Here is a 19,743-nt window from a genome sequence, read left to right on the forward strand (position 1 = left end):
TAGTTTATTATTTTAATTACATTTGGCATTTTTGCAGTCACAATACATTCAGCATCAGAATATTGTAATAGAATTGACAAATCACACAAAATATTTAATATCACATTTCATACAAAAATCTAAATCTTTTATAAAACATTTAGACGTCATCTAATATCTTTTAATACCATGGTCTCTTGTAATGGCAAGAATAAAGAAAACACTTGTCAAAATACATATATTTATATATATATTAATTATTTTCAATAGAGTATTTAAAATATTTGTATTTACCACAAAACACATAAATTAGTGCCACTGCTGCTGTGAACTAAATCTCTGTAAGTCATTATAATATATTATAGGACTCTGATTTCTCTTTGTCTGTCATTCACAACAGATCAGTTCCTTTTTGGCATTTAAATCTTTAATTTGTCTAAAACTACAGGAGCATGTACTCAGCGTCAGTAACAATAAAGAGTCAAAGTGCTTTCATATTGAACTACAGGATAAAGTAGGCGAGGTTGAATAAATTCAAGAGGACACTTGCATGCCATGTGCAAATACGGAGTAGCAATTGACTTAAATTGTAAAAGAAAACCTTCAGATTATGTGCAATTACTCGGAAGGAACAAGATCCTTTGGAAAATTGAAGTAGATGGTTTTCTAAAGGCGTAATATTGGACCCATCATCTCTAATGGTTATCAAAAGGCACCTTGACTTTGATGATTTCATACAATAGCAACTATAACATTAAAGGTGCTGTAAGTGATTTCTTTTTTTTTTTTGGAACCATGTCCTTTTTAGCCAATTAGGAACCTTGATCATCTCGTATGTGAGAAATGTCTTTGGAGTTTTGGAAAGAGGACTTGCGATTAAGTTTAGTGTCTTGTAAATTAAACTAAAGTGAATTAGACAGACACTAAGGCCTGGTTTTGCAGACATGTTGAAATATTTCACTGCCATTGTTTTGTGCTCATAGCTCAGTGGTAGAGCATTGCATTAACAGCGCAAAAGGTTGTGGGTTCGAACCCAAGGTTCACAAATGATTAGGTGATAAAAATTTATATTTTGTAATGCACTGTAAGGATAAAATCTGCACACGTTTTTGTCTCAAGATCCACACTATACACTCTAAAAAACAAACGGTGCTATATAGCACCAAAACAGTTGCTTTGGATCGTAACGATAGAAGAACCATTTTTAGTGCCATATAGCACCGGTGAAGAACCAGTGAAGCACCAGTGAAGCACCAGTGAAGCACCTGTGTAGAACCATATAGTGCTATGTAGAACCATATGTGGTGCTATATGGCCCCTATATGGTTCTACACTGGTGCTTCACTGGTGCTTCACTGGTGCTTCACTGGTTCTTCACCGGTGCTATGTGGCACTAAAATGGTTCTTCTATCGTTACGATCCAAAGCAATTGTTTTGGTGCTATATAGCACCGTTTGTTTTTTTAGAGTGTAGGGTTGAAAAGGGGTGGAAAGACTGGTAAATTTCCGGAAAATTTCCATGGGAAATTAAAGGGACACTCCATTTTTTTTTTGAAAATATACACATTTTCCAGCTCCCCTAGAGTTAAACATTTGATTTTTACCGTTTAGGAATTCTTTTAGCCGATCTCTGGGTCTGGCGCTACCACTTTTAGCATAGCTTAGCACAATCCATTGAATCTGATTAGACCATTAGCATCGCGCTCAAAAATAACTTAAGAGTTTCCATGTTACTATACTCTCATTCTGGCTAATAATGAAGGACTTTGCTGCCGTAACATAGCAGGAGGCGCAATAATATCACGCAGTGCCCCTTCTGTATAATATCATTGTGTCATTTTTGAGCTCCATGCTAATGGTCTAATCAGATGCAATGAATTATGCTAAAGCTATGCTAAAAGTGGTACCGCCATACCCGGAGATCGGCTGAATGGATTTCAAAACGGTAACAATCAAATATTTTACTCTAGGGGAGCTGGAAAATGAGAAATTTTCCAAAAAAGTGGAGTGTCCCTTTAATGGGAATTATTAGGAAATTTGGGGACATTTATATAAAATATATCATATACGAACATAAATAAACATTTTGTTTCGTCATAACCAGACATGAATGCAAGGTAAAACAAATTTTGGAGAATTCCCATATATTTCCATGGAAAGTTTCCAGCATTGAAAATTCCTGGAATTTTGCAACCCTACACACACATTAATAAAAGCTACTTAAATATCTTAACTTAACTAAGGCTAATTCTGGCTTAATCTAAATCTTGACTGCAAAACCAGACCTAAATTTGGTGTAGGTTAGTCAAACAGACGAATCACTTCCAACATCTTTAATATCCAAAGTTCAATGGTATATGAATTCAAGTACTTCTCAAGAAGGGTTACCTACTAAATGGCTCAAATATTTATGATGAAATTTTCATTTTTTTTTTAATGCTTCAACCCTTTCAAATATTATAGTGGTAAATAAATATTTATTAAATGAGCTACCATGACTCAAACACATAAGGCAAAACAAGTCAACACAAAACTATTCACTTAAGCAATGGAAAAAGTAGGACACAAAACAATGTTTCTTGCACGCACACACGCTTCAGACTAATACATCTTATATATATGAGCACCTGAAGTACTACTGTAGATCCAAATGAAATAAAGTCTGATTTCAACTTGGATCTCTTTGTTGGACCAATCGCAGTCAGCATCCAGGCCCATTTACAGTCGTTCCACGGCCTGAGATTCAAGAACGTATTAGGTCTTAAAGAGACCGCAGTGGAGCTTCAGTAGTGTTTGGAGAAACAGTTAACTTGGTTACTTGGTCATTTTGATCAGATGAGATGATTCCGGTTTCAAATCAAAATATGAGACTGCAGCACACTATTTTGGGGTGTGTATGAACCTGTGCATGCACATATTTATATTTAGGAAGGGGGAAATAAATAGTTCATGTGGGTGTTTGTTCTGGTGATGTGATCTCTTCACACTTTTCCCCCTCAGAATATACTTTGTCTGCGGTTCTTGCCTCGACCTGAAGAATTGAAAAAATTGCCCATTGTTAGAAAACATCTACAAGTTAACAGGTGAGTATGTCACACTATTTATAGTTTAGCACACTACGTAGTTTATAGTAAGGCTGCAACACCTAATCAATAAAAATGGCATTTGTTGTCAACGAATGAACAGCCTGAGCTGGAGGCTTATAATTAGTCAGTCATGTTTTCTTCATACACCGCGAGCTGTGCGCTCAAAGTCAGGCACTGTTTCTTCATACAGCTCAAAAAGTTTGAAGTAACAGCGCCTGACTTCATACAACGTGAGCTGTACGTTTAAACCAGCTTGATTAAAAGCAAGGCAGCATTGCCAGGTCTTGTTTAACGGATCTGGCAACCCTGACAGGACAATGACGGAAACAAAAGTGCAAAAGGATGCTGGTTAATAAAGGTTTCAGTTCCTTTAATACGAGTGAGTTTGTATCTGTATAATTGTTGTTGGGTTTTCATAAAAGTAGTATGAACCACAAACTAAGTATCTGTTTTAAAATTGTAACAACGCATGTATCACTTTTAATATCATTATGGCCTGTTTATTTTGTAAATAACGAATAATGTTAATTCTTATCACGGTCTAAAGTTAGATTAAAAGGAGTTTATTAATCTGTGGCAAAAAATTCTACATGTGAACAGTGAAAACGTATTGGGTACTATGTACTGCACCCAATGGAAAAGCTCTCAAAAGTAAGCTGAACCAAACCATGGGTACTATGCAATGGAAAGCTCCATAATTCAGTGCCTTTATTTAACTATAAGTGTAAAATGTAATTGAGTAAATATTTATGGTTTTATCGGAGTAGTCGATTAATCGAAAAATAATTGCCCGATTAATCGATTATGAAAATAACCGTTGTTTATTTATATTTTGACATTTAAATATATTTTACTATTTAAAAGATGCACAAACTTTCTTTTAACACTTAAAATATCTAAATCAACCTATGTAGTAGTGTGAGGCTTTGCACTTTTAAAAGTACACTTCTACACGTCAACACGTGAAAAGTATTTGGTACTATGTACTGCACCAAATGAAAAAGATCCCAAAAGTAAGCTGACCCGACCCAAACTAAACCAAGTCAAACCATATGCAATGGAAAAGCTCCATAATTCAGTAACTTGTTTAGCTATAAGTGTAATTGAGTAAATATTTGTTTTTATCCGATTAGTCGATTAATAAAAAAATAATAATAATCGCCTGATTAATCGATTATTGTAAATAATCTTTAGTTGCAACCCAATTTATAGTTTATGACATTATTGCATTCAACAATGGCTGTATATTCGAATCCAAGTCAAATCCCAACACCAGAGTTTGAGTATTGAGTCCGAGCTAAAGATTCTTTGACTCGGACTCGATTTGGACTCGACAACAACACAGCAAAATGGTTATTGTGGGTGGGCAATTCACAAGTATTACAAACTTGACCACATTTATATCCAAACTATTCTATAGGAATGAAATCCAAACTTGAATCATCTAGATTCAGTCAAATTCACTGATCTACAGTGCTGGTTGTGTGCCATCACATGTAAGGAGCTTGCATCAAGTCCTGCCAAGATATGTTTTTGCAAACAAACAAATAACTTCAACTCTATATTGCAATAATATTTTTAAACATGTTTACCGATCATTTTCATCATATCTTCTGCTGAACTTAGTGCAAGCTCTATATGTGGACCTTTGGCTTAGCTGTACCTGCTTATGTGCATATTGTGAAACGAGATTTAATTTGTGCATAATTAAACATGATCAAATTGCTAAGAATAAAAGGACAGATCGGAATACCTGGAGGCTGGAACACTGAGCTCCTGTGTCCTGGATCCTTCTGTAATTGGAGCTCTCTGAGGGAAAACACTGATGAGGCTGGAGAGTTAAACAAAGAGCAGGAAGATAAAATCAATCAGGTGCCTTAAACAATGACTTGATTATTTGTCTTTAAGGTAGAAGACAGACTCATGCACAGCTGATATGATCTCTGTACACATAGAGATGAACTCACTGTCTGGAATGGTGTGGATGTTTTCTCCCAGACTCATAAAGTAAGGATGTCTCAATGATGCCTCGGCAGAAATCCTAAGTTTGGTGTCATACTGAACAAAGTCAAAGGAAAAGGAGGAAGAGCTTTAAAATATTTTTAATACAAAACGCTGTGTGTAACATTTTCATCAACCCTTTCGGTTAGTAAAAAACATTAACCCTGCATCCCAATCTGCATACTATCCACCCGAAACAGTAAACATTATTTTTGTCCCAAACCATAGTATGTTATAATGAGTATCCATAAAGTTCCCGGATAGTCTATGGTTTTAGGCAAAAATTCAAAGTGTAGATCCATGGACACTCAAACACCAAATATGAGAGGGCGGAGTTTAGTTGCGCAACAAAGAATTAACAAATTAAATAAATGATGTGTCACTGAATCAACATATTAAACTACAGAGTAAACATTACATGACAAATAATGATGAAGAAATGCTTAATGGCAAAGAGAGTTGTATTATGATGTTGATGTTCTTAAGGATCACTGCGTCGTCCAGGCAACAGTCATCACTTCCGTTCTGTTAGCATGACCCAATGTGTCCATACTGTGTTGTTCTGCACTCAAAAGTAGGTATTTTTAACACTTAAGCTGTGTCCCAATTCGTCTACTTATTATACTATGCCCTAATAGTATGTACCTTCTTTGTAGCTTAAGTGTTCCATTTGGGACAGTACTACTCATAAAGCATACACTAGATGGGTTAGGGTACACAGTGCATAGTTCAAGGGGCATAGTGTGTATAGTATATCATTTGGGACACAGCTATTGCAACCCCCAGCGGTGTGCGCATGCGTAACACTGATGTGCGCACTGAAGCGCAAGTACCTCCGGTGTTTCCCGTCGTGCGCGCTCTTTACTAATGACTTGATTTCCGTGTAAACTTTTGACTTGTTGATCCGTGAACTATGAAATGGTTTTAAATAATGAAGCACCCATCACTGCTGTCATCTCTCAAAAAGGTTTGAAATCGTCTCCAGCGAGGTTTGGCGGCGTTTCAAGCGAGCAGGGCGAATTGTGCGCGTGTGACAGCGCGATCAGTCAGCGGGGTTTGATGAGAAACAGGTGCGCGGTTTGGACTCATTAAGGGCGCTGTCACGATTAACGAATCGCGTGCTCCGCACCGCGCCGCGGTCTTTTATCATACTGACAGGTCAGTGCGCACTCACGCTGGGTGCGCGCCATCAGAACGCGCAGAGAGAGAGAGAGAGAGAGAGAGAGAGAGAGAGAGAGAGAGAGAGAGAGAGAGAGAGAGAGAGAGAGAGAGAGAGAGAGACGCGCTCACATTTCTGAGGTCTTATTAGTCCACATGAAACCTTATTTCTCTGATTTCTGTTTTTTAAACCCAATTATATTTATCAGAAACCTTTGTGCATTTTTACGCGTGACCTGAACTCATTTGAATTATCATTGTCTGTGTAGTGACAATTAAATACCATGGTAATTATTTAAAGTACCATATGTGATGCCATCACTGCTCCATTGTCCTGCTATTTTTTATTTGTATAGGATAATTTTCACACCAAAGTAAGTCAGTATTTTTATGTTGTTTAGTTTAAACGTTTACATTTTTTAGTATTTTACTTATTATCTAGGTATCAAAAGACTTATAGACATGATTTGGTCTCACTGAATTATTTTCTTTTTTTAGGGTAAACCGCTATGACCCCAATGGCTCATGTTTTTTATTTGGGGACATCTTTCAAAGATTTTCTCCACAGAAGTATAATAAGAGGTCAGACACACACACATGCATGCATTACCACATGCAACATACTTCGCTTAAGATAATAACTTAAAGGATTATTATAATGATGATGGCTCTTAATGTTTTATCTTTGGGCTAAAAAAGGCGCTGAAAATGATCAAAATCTTATTGTTCATCTGTATTTTTAAAGTTGTGGTGTCGCTTTTCTCCTGAATGTATAAAACTTTATCATATTGTTATCGTCCTTGGTGTTAAGGCTTTTATGGTCACACAGCAGCCATCAAAGAATCTTTAGCCTGAGGTGCCTCTTTTAGTCCAGTCGTTCACCCGGCATGATCTAAACAATATATTTCTGAAAGGTCCTTATTCGTCTCTCTATCTGAGTGAGGTGTAGAGGTGTCAGCCTGTGTTTGTTTACCTGTGTTGTGATAACGCTATAATGTTCTGCTCCTGACACCACTGCCTGTATCAAACTAATTGGACCTGGAGGAGAGCAGGCAGAGAGGGAAGTCGACACTATAATTAGCTTCTGCGCTCACTCCGGCTCACCAGCGAATCTCTTAACAAGAGCTTTTTTTCCCGCTGGGGATTTTTCGGAGCCAAGACAGTATCTGATTCACAGTATTAAACCTCACAGGCATCTGGTCACAGTGTGTGTGTGCTTATTAGATCTCTGACGAATGAAATTGTGTGTTCGTGCTAGAGATTGACCAGTGTGGGTTTTAAATATCTAATACAAATTATTTTTATAAGTGTCGGATAACGGATACAATTCGCTTTTTGTTTGGCTGTTTTGTTAAACATTGAGTGTTTCATGTTGAACACATTGTGGTGTACTGACGTTGCTGGGTGCCATTTATATGTAACATTGATATTAAGTTAAAAATAATCAAAAATTAGTTTGTTGAGCCAGGCTTTTTATTTGGTAATTTAAAGGGATAGTTTGGCCAAAAATGATATTAAACCCATGATTTACTCATCCCCAAGCTGTCCGAGTTGCATATGTCCATCGTTTTTCAGACAAACACATTTTCGGATATTTTAGAAAATGTTTTAGATCTTTCAGTTGATTAAATGTAATGTTACGGGGTCCACGACCTTCAAGTCCAAAAAAGTGTGTCCATCCTTTACAAAATAAATCCAAACGGCTCCAGGATGATAAACAAAGGTCTTCTGAGGGTAATCCGCGCGGTGTTGTTGTAGAAATATCCATATTTAAAACTTTATTAACGTAAATAACTACCTTCCGGTAGCGCCGCCATCTGGACTCCTCTGTATTCAGGAGAGAGTATTAGCGTAATGTACGCACTTTTCTTAGTGACGTATGACAAATTCGGAGGGCGGGGGGACAGAGCAGCAGCAGAGTAGCCTCCGTAGGCTGCGTAAGCTCTCATCCTGAATGCGGACGCGACTAAGATGGCGGCGCTACCGGAAGGTAGTTATGTACGTTAATAAAGTTTTGCAGGTAAGGTATTGCCAGACCCCGAGATCTGCTGAATATATTTCAAAACATTAAAAATCAAATGTTGAACTCTTGGGGAGCTGGAAAATGAGCATATTTTCAAAAAAAGTGGAGTGTCCCTTCAACCGTTGTGTCTCTTTCTCATCTTTATGATTAAAGATGTTTGTACTATGAACAAACAGCACGTCAAACTACATCGCTGCAGCCTGGCACGCATCACTGATAGTAACAAGTTTTGTCTTAGCTTGCTTAAAGTTTAGAAAACTTTACAACTATTAGCATTATGTGCGAAAAGTGTATTTTTTATATGACATGAGCACAGAGAGAACGAGAGAGAGAGAGACTTGTGGTGGATTCACTGGTGCTTATTATGAAATTACAGAAATTAATCGTTCATTTGTTATGATTGAATTATTTTACGTTTCTTCGCCATACTCAGTCTAACCTGCAGGAGTGCATAGTTAGCCACGCCCACTTATTTACATGCCACGAAATGCACAGAACGGAATAGAAAAATCTCTTTCATCTGACATTTTATTTCATGGTGACAGAATATACCACCATAACGCCCAGCCCTATTGTCTTCCTGTTATTCTGCCATACACGTCATCCTTTAATCCTCTTACACCAGCAGAGCGTTTCTAAGTTAATGTTGTGGTTTTTTGATGCATTCTCAGACTGCAGGGGTTTTGTTTCTGCCCTCTGTTTCAGACAAACCCTTTGATTGTGTAACATTTGTCTTTTGTTGTATCGCCTCTGCTTTAACTCCACACAGAGGTTTGCTTTTAAAAGCATGAGCACACCGTCCTTACTGTCTATGCAGGCCAATTAAAAAAATGTATAGTGGCTATAGGTTACTGTAAACTCTTGTCTGATATTCTTTGCAAGCTGCCCACGTGTGGACAAGTTAAGGTATCTGGCCACGACTACACATATTATTTCAGATGTTTGTACTTACCAGCAGTAGAGCTGTTAGAAGATCTATACCTTCTGTGTCAAGTCTGAAACAAGAAATTGTTAAATATGCATCTCAACGATGGCCTATTTAGTATTCACCAACAAATACAATTGTTCTTTAGAACTAGAGGTGTGTTTTGTTTGCGTGTTTCACATCTCATTGTATGCTGGTCGGTGTTTTGTGGTACCTGGGCACATGATTTATGAGCGCTTGTGCTCTGTACTGAGGAAACAGGTACGATTTGAATTCCTCATTGGTTGAAATTCCCGGCCAGGTCTCCTCAGTTGGAGTGCCTGGTTTTAAAAACATCAAAGATTTTGTGTTTTTAAAAAAGCACAAAATCTTACTTCTGTCATCATCTACTCACCCTCATGCTGTTCTTAACCTGTACTGTATTTATCCTTTGTTTTTTTGTCATGTTGTTCCTAATGATTGCTCTTTTGTCAAACACAAAAGACGCTGGGCAAAATGCTTTCGTTGTTTTTTATACAGTGAAGGTGAATGGGGACTAAATTACAAAAAACAGGCGGCTGTATTTTAAAATGGTTTGTGAAAGCATGTCAAGCAAGTCTATGATGTCCTTTTGATACTTTGTCAGTTTTAGACCTTGGCATCTCCTTTTACTGCTCGAGCACTTAAACTTTCTTTTATCCGGCATGAAAGAAACAGTATACCTTTGCCTTTTTACAATTGGGAGACTTTTTATCCAAAAAATAAATTTATAGTGCATTCAATCTATGCATTTTTTATTGATATGTATGGGAAGCTAACCCACAACCTTTGTGTTGCAAATGCAATACGTTTGCATTGACATGAGGATGAGTAAATGATGACAGAACTTATTTTTTTGGTGAACCATTCCTTTGCGTAATAGCAAAAAATATAAGCTGAAAACACATTTAAGTCATTTAAATACTGTAATTTTAATATACTAGATAAGATTTTTTGTACCCATGAGTCGAAATATCAGGTGTAGTTCCTCCTTAATCGTTGATCCAGGAAACATGGGACGTCCTGTGGCCATTTCATAGAGGATACATCCTACACCCCTGTTTCATATAGACACATCCATTATTTAATATTATTTAATTTAATTGCATTAGTCATAAAATGTCTTCTATTAAAAGCAGACATCATTTGAATATATATATACAGTATCAGAACAGGGCTGTCATAGATGTTTTGGATAAGATGTGTTCAAAAAACATTTCCCTATCACATCTCGACATCGCTCGAGTGAAGGGGAATGTGGAGACGTCTGTGAGGTGGAGATATGGAAAGACACATATGACTGCTGTCACACACGATTGATTAGCTCACCGGACTAATCCCGCGGATTAAACACAACAGGATTTGTATTGAACAGGACGGCTTAACTTTAAAAAGCGTTTATGTGTGAGCCCGTGTCAGCTATCCAGAGTTGCCTGAGGAGCGTGTGTCAGGACCTGTGCGGCGTTAAAAGGTTATGTCAGGAAAGACAGAATTCAATTTTCAAAAGAACGTTTCTTCCAGAGGACCGGACGGCTGTCGAGAGCCCTTTAAATGATCAAAAAGCAGTTTGATGTATTATGTCATAAAATTTATAAATGGGTAATTTTTACAAAGCAAATGGTTAGATGAAACCATTCATTTCGTTTCTTTGCCCTGAGACAGTAAACAAATATATGATTTGACAAATGTGTAAGGGTCAATATCATAACTGTTATTTATCATATTAATTGACAATATGTCCCATAGTCTCAGATAAAGTAAATGCTATGTAGATTACAATCTTATCATGTGGACTCTCAAATTTTCAGTAATATTTTCTATATATTTAATAACCTTCATGTTTTCTGGTTTCTTTTTTATGTAAATCTGCTTTGAGACAATGCAACATTGTGCAACAATTGAATTAAATATATTTGGTTGCTATTAAAGCTAAGACATGTGATTGAATAAATCAAATAAACTATAACTGCACAATACAGTATGTGCTGTATGGATGATTGAACTCATAAAAACTTTTCATAAAAATATCTGCTGATATCTGTTGAGCAATATTACACTGGTGGTGTGATTCTTGAGTTTTGCTTTATCATGAGAAAGTCTTTGTTAAAGTGTAGCAGTGTTCCACTGTGTCGCTATGCGGTTGCCAAGGTGTTCTAGATGTTTTTACTTTGTTGCTATGTGGTTACTCGTTAGTTTTGTGAAAAGTGAAACATAGTATCTAGTGTGGTCCCTAATTATAGCTTGGTTCTCTTCTTTATTGTGCTTTTTTACTTTAAAGTTGTCACTCGCTAAGAAAAGTGAAGTATGCTCAAGATTTAAATGAATGACATCTGCAGCACAAATATGTGGATGTTCTGCACAGAAATTGCATATTTTGGATTAAGAGTTTGTTTAAATCCTTAATCCAAAATATAAGTAGCAATTAAATGCTTTCATCATTTTTTCAAGGCTTATATCCAAGTCCATGGTACTTAGTGATTTGTTTAGTTTAGTTCCAACACAATCAAAGCCGCCTTTCCACTGCACACGACATTGCTGGACATTCAGACACGATTGTCAGAGTTCGCCCCCTAGTGGCAGTCGTCATGAAGTTTAAGTTTTATCATAATATGGAAGATAAGCTCATTCCAGCACAAGAGGCTTTTATTTGCATTCATTTAATAAAAAACTGAATGCAAATAAATGAAAATTAGTAAAACAACAAACAGCTAAATGATGAAAGCATTTATGCATATATGAAAAAGACTGCCAATATCTTTTGGAGAGAACATATGGAGACAAGATTAAAATAATAATGTATATATTAAATTTATAATGTATTACTTATCAGTAATCAATCTTTTTATAAACGATTCTGTTACTGATAAAGTTAAACATAAAGGATTAAATAGTTTTCACTTCGGACAGGGTTTTGATTGTAATAAACTGAAATATATCAGTTCTGATCAGCGTATCTCATGCGGTGTAGTCGCACAAGTAAAACATTTTTAACGGATCCAATTGTCAAAACGGATCCGAAACTTATGGATCCGTAGACGGTCGGCACCTCATGCAGCCCCTTTGCGACTTTCCGTTTTTTTTGGCCGTTGTTTGTCGTGTGCAGTGGAAAGGCGGCTTAAGTATTTTACAAGGTGGCTAATTTGTATTCGTACAAGGTAGTATTTCATACGACCACTTTGTACATTTTTGTACGATTTAATTTTGCCTCTGCGTTGGGGTTAGGGGTGGGGTTTATTATTATTATTATTATTTTTTGATAATCGTACGTTTTTTTGTACATTTCACTTCATAAATACAAATGTTTATACGAATTAGCCATCTTGTAAAATACGTACGAATTCCTGTAAGATCAGTCTGTTTATTTCAGCACTATAGGGCAATAGTATCTTACCACATGTCTATTGGTGTGGAGTACTCCGTCGAACCCAACAAGACATCAGGTGGTCGATACCACAAGGTCACAACCTCGTTCGAATATGTTTTTGTAGGGACTGATTTCGCTCTGGCCAAACCTTAACAAGCAAGATAAGAAGCATAGATAGTAAAGTCAATGAACAAACATTGGGGGGTAACTCAGATTATGAGATGATTTGAGGCTGCTGCTGCTGTGTCACGCCAGATATTCTTCGTGAAACGCAGCAATCTGAACGCTTGAGTGAATATTTGGACTCTTACCAAAATCTGCTAGTTTTAATTCTCCCTTGTCATTTATGAGCAAATTCTGAGGCTTCAGGTCCCGATGGAGGATTTTCCTCTTATGACAATACGATAAACCACGGAGAAGCTGGAACATAAATATCTGCATTGACAAAAAGAGAGATTTTAGCTCCATTTCACATTTTAAGTTATCATAGACAATACAAAGGTAACATTTAGGTAACTTTTAAGCCACCTTGCATCCATGTTCCTTTGCAGAAAATCCCACAATGTCTTGTGATGTGTTCAGTAAATTGTGTGTCATAATGTGACCATTTGTAATAAGTTATTTACAAATGTTATTTTTGTTATCGTGAATGTTGTTTTCTTGCTAAAAATGACAACCGTGCAAAAACTCCAAGGGTGGAATTCGCCCCCTATATATATAAAGACAAAAACTGATAAAAATTGGTAAATCTAATTATGATTACGACTATTTTACGTAATATTTTATGTACTATATATGTTTTATGTCTTTAACTCTTTCCCTACCACTGACGAGTTATTTTGTCAATTAAGAGAAAACGCTTTCCTGCCAATGACAAGTTTTTATGACAATCTATATTTCTACTATTGCCCACTAGGTGGTGTTCTTACCCAATTTATAAACACTTAAGCATCCACTTATTCAAAAACAGTAAAAACTTGTATGTTTTGATCATCGTTCTAAACTTGATTTCGAATACAAAAGTCCTTTACAAAAAAGTAATTATTTCAGCTTTTTGCTCAAAATTTTGTATTTTTGAAGAAACCTACCCATATTTGAGAGGTTATAAAAGAGAACAAATGAAGATAGGATAATTTTTTTTCCAGTTTTAGTTTGAAAGCAGAGGGTCTTTTCTTTCATTTTATATATCGAATGTTTATATATTTATAAAATAAAATTTTCTGGAAGACATTAAACTATTGTAAAAATCATAAAAATGCTGATGCTGGCTGGCAAATAAAAAAAATGCCAGCGGGTAAAGAGTTATGGTGCATTCACACCAACGCGCTATTTGCACGTAGTTGGATGCTTGAACATTTAAGTTTACTCGCTTTATTCGCGCATGAAAGCCGCGCGTGAAATTCTAGTCATTCGATACATTCATGCGGAAATTCGCGTCATGGGAGGGGCTTCTGCGACTCCGCTGAGACTCCGCTCGCTTTCCCTAATTACGTCACTACTACAGCATGGTCAGTGAACGGGGCGCGGAAATCTGCTGAAGTTCAGATTTTTCTGAAACTTTTTCCCGCAGCAACGCTCAATCCTGCGTGCCATTCGCACCGCAGGATGCCTAATCGCGTCTTTGCATTGACTTAACATGTAAATCACTTGCGCTTGCCGCCTGTACCGTGTCTGGTGTGAACCCTGTATTAAGAGTTTTGCATTACTAATTGAAATATATAGCATGCTAATTTGACACTACTGTGTGCCTCGATTTTGTGTTTTTTTTTAAGTAGTGGCATTGTGTCCGGTGCACTTTACTGTGATTTACTGTATTGTAAATCAGTCACAAATGTTTCAGAAGGTTTTCTGGTTTTCGGTGTTTTGGATTATAATTGTTAAGTTGTCAGGTCGGTAATGTATTTTGATTGACAGGATTGTCAGTGCTGTTACCTTCACGTTGTGCATGCTCATTAGGTTTCCACAGTTGTCGAGGTACTGCTTCAAATCACTGTCCTACAAAACAGAAAGTTACAATGACGTCATGTCACAATGCCATTTTGTCCAGACCGGTCCTGTCACTTTTTGAAGGTCACTTACATAATTAACGTGTTTGGCTTTTTTTGGCAAGAGAGAAAATATTTGACAATTACCACCCCACCCAATATAACAATGCATCACGGGTTAGTTTTCTGAATACTGTAGATAATAGATTGGGCTAAGAGCTCAAGTTTAAGTCTGGTTTTGTTTGTGTAGAATTTAATAAATGCTTTTGCAACGTGGCTTACCAAATACTCAAAGACCAGTGTGAGGCATCGGTTTGTGTGGATGATGTCATGCAGCGTTACGATGTTGGCGTGTTTTAAGTTCTTCAGGAGTGACACTGTTACAACACAAAAACAGACCGGCAGTAAGTCTTCCCTCCGGCTTTACGACAGTGAGTCATAATCAGAGAAAATTCACTTCCAGTTGTGCACCATTCAGACAGTTTGGACACATTTCCCATTCTTTATTATTACTACTTCCCATCTTATAGATCTGTGGTTTACAACCTATTTCCTTGCCCCTCAGACAAAATGTATATGCTGATCTGAGACCCCAATCCTGTAGCATATACTGTATGTTTATTTTAGGGTTGGGGAGCTCAGATTATTAAAAGGTTTAGTCAATTTTCTTAAAAAAAAATCCAGATAATTTACTCACCACCATGTCATCCAAAATGTTGATGTCTTTCTTTGTTCAGAGGTCACGCTTGCGCAACACAGGACCAGAGATAGACGTGAAGGTGTGGTTTAAAAGTGCATATTTTTATTTTTATTGTCAAAAATGACAATGGTTTCACTAGATAAGACCCTTATGCCTAGTTTGGGATGTTTAGTGTCATTTGAAACTCTGTTGAAACTGCAATTTTAAACTGCATTACAACTGTTAAGTGTTGGGGTCCATTAAAGTCCATTAAAATGAGAAAAATCCTGGAATGTTTTCCTCAAAAAACATATTTTCTTCTCGACTGAACAAAGAAACACATCAACATTTTGGTTGTCATGGTGGTGAGTAAATTATCTGGATTTTTTAAAGAAAATTAACTTATCATTTAATATTATCGATATTAATAGTAAACATTTTACATTAAATATAATTTTTACTACATTATCTTGACAAAGCAATGTAAGCATATGATTTTGAAAAACTTCACACTTTAATATTTGTGAGCATTGTATGCCTCTTTATTTGACTTTGAAGCATTGGGGCATGGACCACAGGTTGGGAACATCTGCTGTGAATTGTAAAATCATTAAACCATTGCAATATCACAGACAAAAATATGGGAATTATGTAGAGAGCAGAAATTCTGGAATGCTATTGAATGATTACTTAAATGCTAAACTTTTATGTTTCCATTTTTCCACAACTTTAAGTTTTGCAAAATAATATGTACGTTTTATATATTTTAAGTCAGTGTGTCCAAACTTTTGAATGGTAGAAAACCGGATGCAGAAATAATAAAATAAAAAAAATTTTTATGGAAGTAAAATTAAAATGGGATAAAATAAATAAATTTGACGTGATTTTGTTCACACATAAGAAAACTGGGTAGTAATGTTTCTGCAAACATTTTTTCACATATTTCTCGTCTATGGTTGGTATTATTAACAACTAATGTTTGAATAGCCACAGGTAGAAAATATTAGGCCTACTTAATTTACACACATTTCATTCTCTTTAATAAATGAGCTTTAATTTCATGGTCACTTCTCAAAAATCTATAATTTTCCCATTGAAATCCAATTCATCATAGTATATTGTTATCTCAAGAGCCTTTTACAGCATGAGTGAGCATCAATAAGATTCATTAAAGAACCACTGGGTGGCAACCTTGCTGCACGCCGACGTCTGTCATTAGCAACCCAGCTCACGTATTTCATCTCATTTAGATGGAGCGATTCAGGCTTGTTGAAGGAGATGCCTGTGGCTCACTAGTTTAGATGTGTGTACTCTTCGTGACAATCTGGGTTTTCAACAACTGGGGAGCTCAAAATCATAAGTAATTCAAGCTGTAATTCTCAGTGAGAAACGATACCTTCCCGTATAGCTGTGCACGGCGCCCCCTCCTCGTGCTCCAGACGAATTTCTTTCAGGGCCACCAGGTTTTCTGTGAGCTTGCTGCGACCTTTGAATACCGTCGCGTATGTGCCCTGAATAATGGAGAGAAAACGAATGTCACTCTTTAGCGTAACAAGATCTGGACTAAACCATTATTAAACTTCTGTCAGGCTCTGAACCGATTGAGTTTTGGAGATGATAATCTAGCTTTTGTTCATCTATAATGTTTAGAAAGCATGATACAAAATCTTATAAAAAGAGAACCAAATGTAATGTGTGTCATTATCTGGACGCTAACCATTAACTAACCATTACTATGTACATAGAGATTGTTTTGTATATGCTAAACATGTTGTTAAATGATAATTTACAAGCTAGATAATGTTTATTGTCATGCAAATTAATTCAAAAACTATTTTATAGTGCGAGACATTGACTTCACTGAATCAAAGCCAGGGCTGTTATTTTAAATAAACTAAAAAAAGCTGATACAAAGATATGAAATTCACTTATTTGCTTCTGGGACAGAATTAAATAAAGTCGATGTACAGTATTTTTTAAGTACTTCAAGTTTTGTTCATATACAGTCATTAGATCCAGTATTCCTCAGGGTTTGCATTTAGCAAATGATTTATATTGCAATGTAAATGCTTTGTTGCACATAATGGAAAATTGACAGGTTTGTGGTGGTAAACATATTATTGAGTTATAAAGCACAAATATATTATAAAGCCAATTCAATCATAATTCACCTTTAACAAGTCTCTCATGCCGACATGGAATCATGTTGTAATGACAGATTCCATTGTTGATTTTAATTGGCTTTTGCTTTTTATTTTGATTAACTTTATAGTCTAATTCATGTTTTTTTTCTTACCCCAAGAAAGAGAAAGCAATCTTACCTCTCCTAGTTTGCCCAGCTTCACATAAGTCTCCAGTTTTCCAAAGCCAATATCCGACTGGAAAGAATAGCAAAGTAGATGACCAGATCACAAATACACAAGTATGTGACTATTCGGAGGTGTTTCGTTTCTTCACATAGTTTCTGGACAACAGTGTGGTAAGCCGTATGTTGGAAATAATGGTAAAAATGTAAAGTGCATCACTTAACTTCTCCCTAAACATTGCGGGATTTACTGTAAAACTTTTGTTGTGTTTGTAAATGTAGTTTAAATATTACCATGCACATATTTAAAGGAAAGGTTGGAATGGATTTATAAATAGTTAAAAGTATTTGTTTATGGATTCTGTTCATGCAAAGATATCAGGAATATATTTTTAAAGAATGTTCCTTACATTATAGGATCATAGGATGATGTTATGTAGAAAAAAAATTATTACAAACTGTAACTTTAGCTGGGATGTATATGAAATTTTTCGGTTAAACACAAATGAGTAATTTCTTAATAAAAATAAATAATAATTTGAAATATTTAATTTTATTAAAATTATAAAAAAATGCCTTTTTATGTTATCTTCTATTCCTTTAAATTCCTTTTGAACAGTGGTTATCAAACTTTTTAGCGTGTGCCAACACCCCCAACCCCGTGTAGGGTATATTTTTTTGCAGCCCACCTGAAAAAAAAATCATAACATAAAACAATCTTATAATTTTAATAAAATAAATCGTATTAAATGATTATGGATGTTTAATTACACAGAATCTATAAATTAATGTATTTTATGACATGCCATAAACTGGGGTCCCCTGGAACCACCTCGCACTCCCAGTTTGAGAACCACTGCATTGGAAGCTAACATTTAAAAAAATGTCTCAAAAAAATCTGATAATTTATTCAACCCATGTCATCCAAGAGGAAATTAAGTTTTTTGAGGAAAGCATTACAGGATTTTTCTCCATATTGTAGACTTGAGTGGGCAACAGTTTATGGGAGATTCATTATGGTGGCTCCCACTTGTGCCCTTATGACATAAAACATTGTAAACATAACATTTGAAATAAACAAAACTTATTAAAAGTGCTGTTGGTTAGTAGCCTTATTTTTCTTAGGTTTAATTATACAGAATTCATAATAAATTCATATATTTCATAAAACTGGGCCCCCGGCACAATCTCGGGGCCCCCAAGGGTGCCAAACAATCGCAACCGAGGCATAAGGGTCTTATCTAGCTAAACGATCATCATTTTCGCCAAAAAAAGAAAAAAATATGTACTTTTAAACCACAACTTTTGTCTTGCACTAGCATTGTGATGCGCCAGCGCGACCTTACATATTACGTAATCACATCGAAAGGTCATGCCTGAACGCTCCTCTTTTTCCATACTTCTAAACACTGTACAAGTATGGAGAAAGAGGAGCGTTCAGACGTTGTTGTATTTGGATTGATACTAATTAATGTCTTTCTGTCAGTTTATTGTTTAAAATAAAGCGTGCATTTCACATATGTAACGCGTGATCTTTCGACGTGATTATGTAATACGTAAGGTTAGGCGCATCTCAATGCTAGTGCAAGACAAGAAGTAAAAAAATTTTGGGCGACAAGACAAAACTGTAAACTGTTCACTAAAGTCCACTATAGGGAGAAAAATCCTGAAATGTTTTCCTCAAAAAACTTAATTTCTTCTGGACTGAACAAAGACAGACATAAACATCTTGGATGACATATGATTAAGTAAATGATCAGGATTTTTTGATGAAAGTGGAGTATTCCTTTAAATGGTATGAACTATTCCCTTAAATGGAGCCGATAGTCTAATCTGAGGGCCCAAATCTTTCTCAAACAAGTAGGATGGAGAGAATTTGTAGATTTTTATGAATGACAGGTGTTCTAGTGAAATCCATTGTGATGTCTACAAAGCTCTGTGTGGGCAGCTTACTATATTGAAGAATTACTGATGCTTACAAACATTGAGGCATGCATTTGTGTATCTGTATTTGGTTACTAACCAATGAAGCTCGTCTGGACATGCGGCTAAGAGGTTTGCAGGGTGGAGAGCTTTCCATCTGTAACTTCTTCAGAAACTCCGGTGGAAGACGAATATCCATGGGCAGAGACATCCTCTTAGTCACATCCTGCACACATAACATCAAAGAGCTGTCAGCTAATAGCGTACAGCCAGCACACGTATAAAAACACAAAACGTC

At 36.1% G+C, this 19,743-nt stretch overlaps 1 protein-coding gene across 2 annotated transcripts in view; it reads right to left on the bottom strand.

The window, feature by feature from the left end:
- Positions 1-1,454: 1,454 nt before the first annotated feature.
- cdk18 (cyclin dependent kinase 18) overlaps positions 1,455-19,743 on the bottom strand; it is a 63,730-nt gene continuing 45,441 nt past the window's right edge. For both annotated transcript variants that reach the window (XM_065259189.1, XM_065259188.1), the window contains 13 exons: positions 19,546-19,671; positions 17,539-17,595; positions 16,614-16,728; positions 14,821-14,915; positions 14,486-14,548; positions 12,865-12,988; positions 12,581-12,701; positions 10,150-10,247; positions 9,386-9,491; positions 9,199-9,241; positions 5,032-5,122; positions 4,818-4,895; positions 1,455-3,009 (listed from right to left, as the gene is read on the bottom strand). In XM_065259189.1, the coding sequence (XP_065115261.1) occupies positions 2,975-3,009; positions 4,818-4,895; positions 5,032-5,122; positions 9,199-9,241; positions 9,386-9,491; positions 10,150-10,247; positions 12,581-12,701; positions 12,865-12,988; positions 14,486-14,548; positions 14,821-14,915; positions 16,614-16,728; positions 17,539-17,595; positions 19,546-19,671 (1,152 nt within the window). In that variant the 3' untranslated portion in view covers positions 1,455-2,974. The remainder of the gene's footprint in view (positions 3,010-4,817; positions 4,896-5,031; positions 5,123-9,198; positions 9,242-9,385; positions 9,492-10,149; positions 10,248-12,580; positions 12,702-12,864; positions 12,989-14,485; positions 14,549-14,820; positions 14,916-16,613; positions 16,729-17,538; positions 17,596-19,545; positions 19,672-19,743) is intronic.

The sequence above is a fragment of the Paramisgurnus dabryanus genome, chromosome 14, assembly GCF_030506205.2.
Source record: "Paramisgurnus dabryanus chromosome 14, PD_genome_1.1, whole genome shotgun sequence".
Taxonomy (NCBI): domain Eukaryota; kingdom Metazoa; phylum Chordata; class Actinopteri; order Cypriniformes; family Cobitidae; genus Paramisgurnus; species Paramisgurnus dabryanus.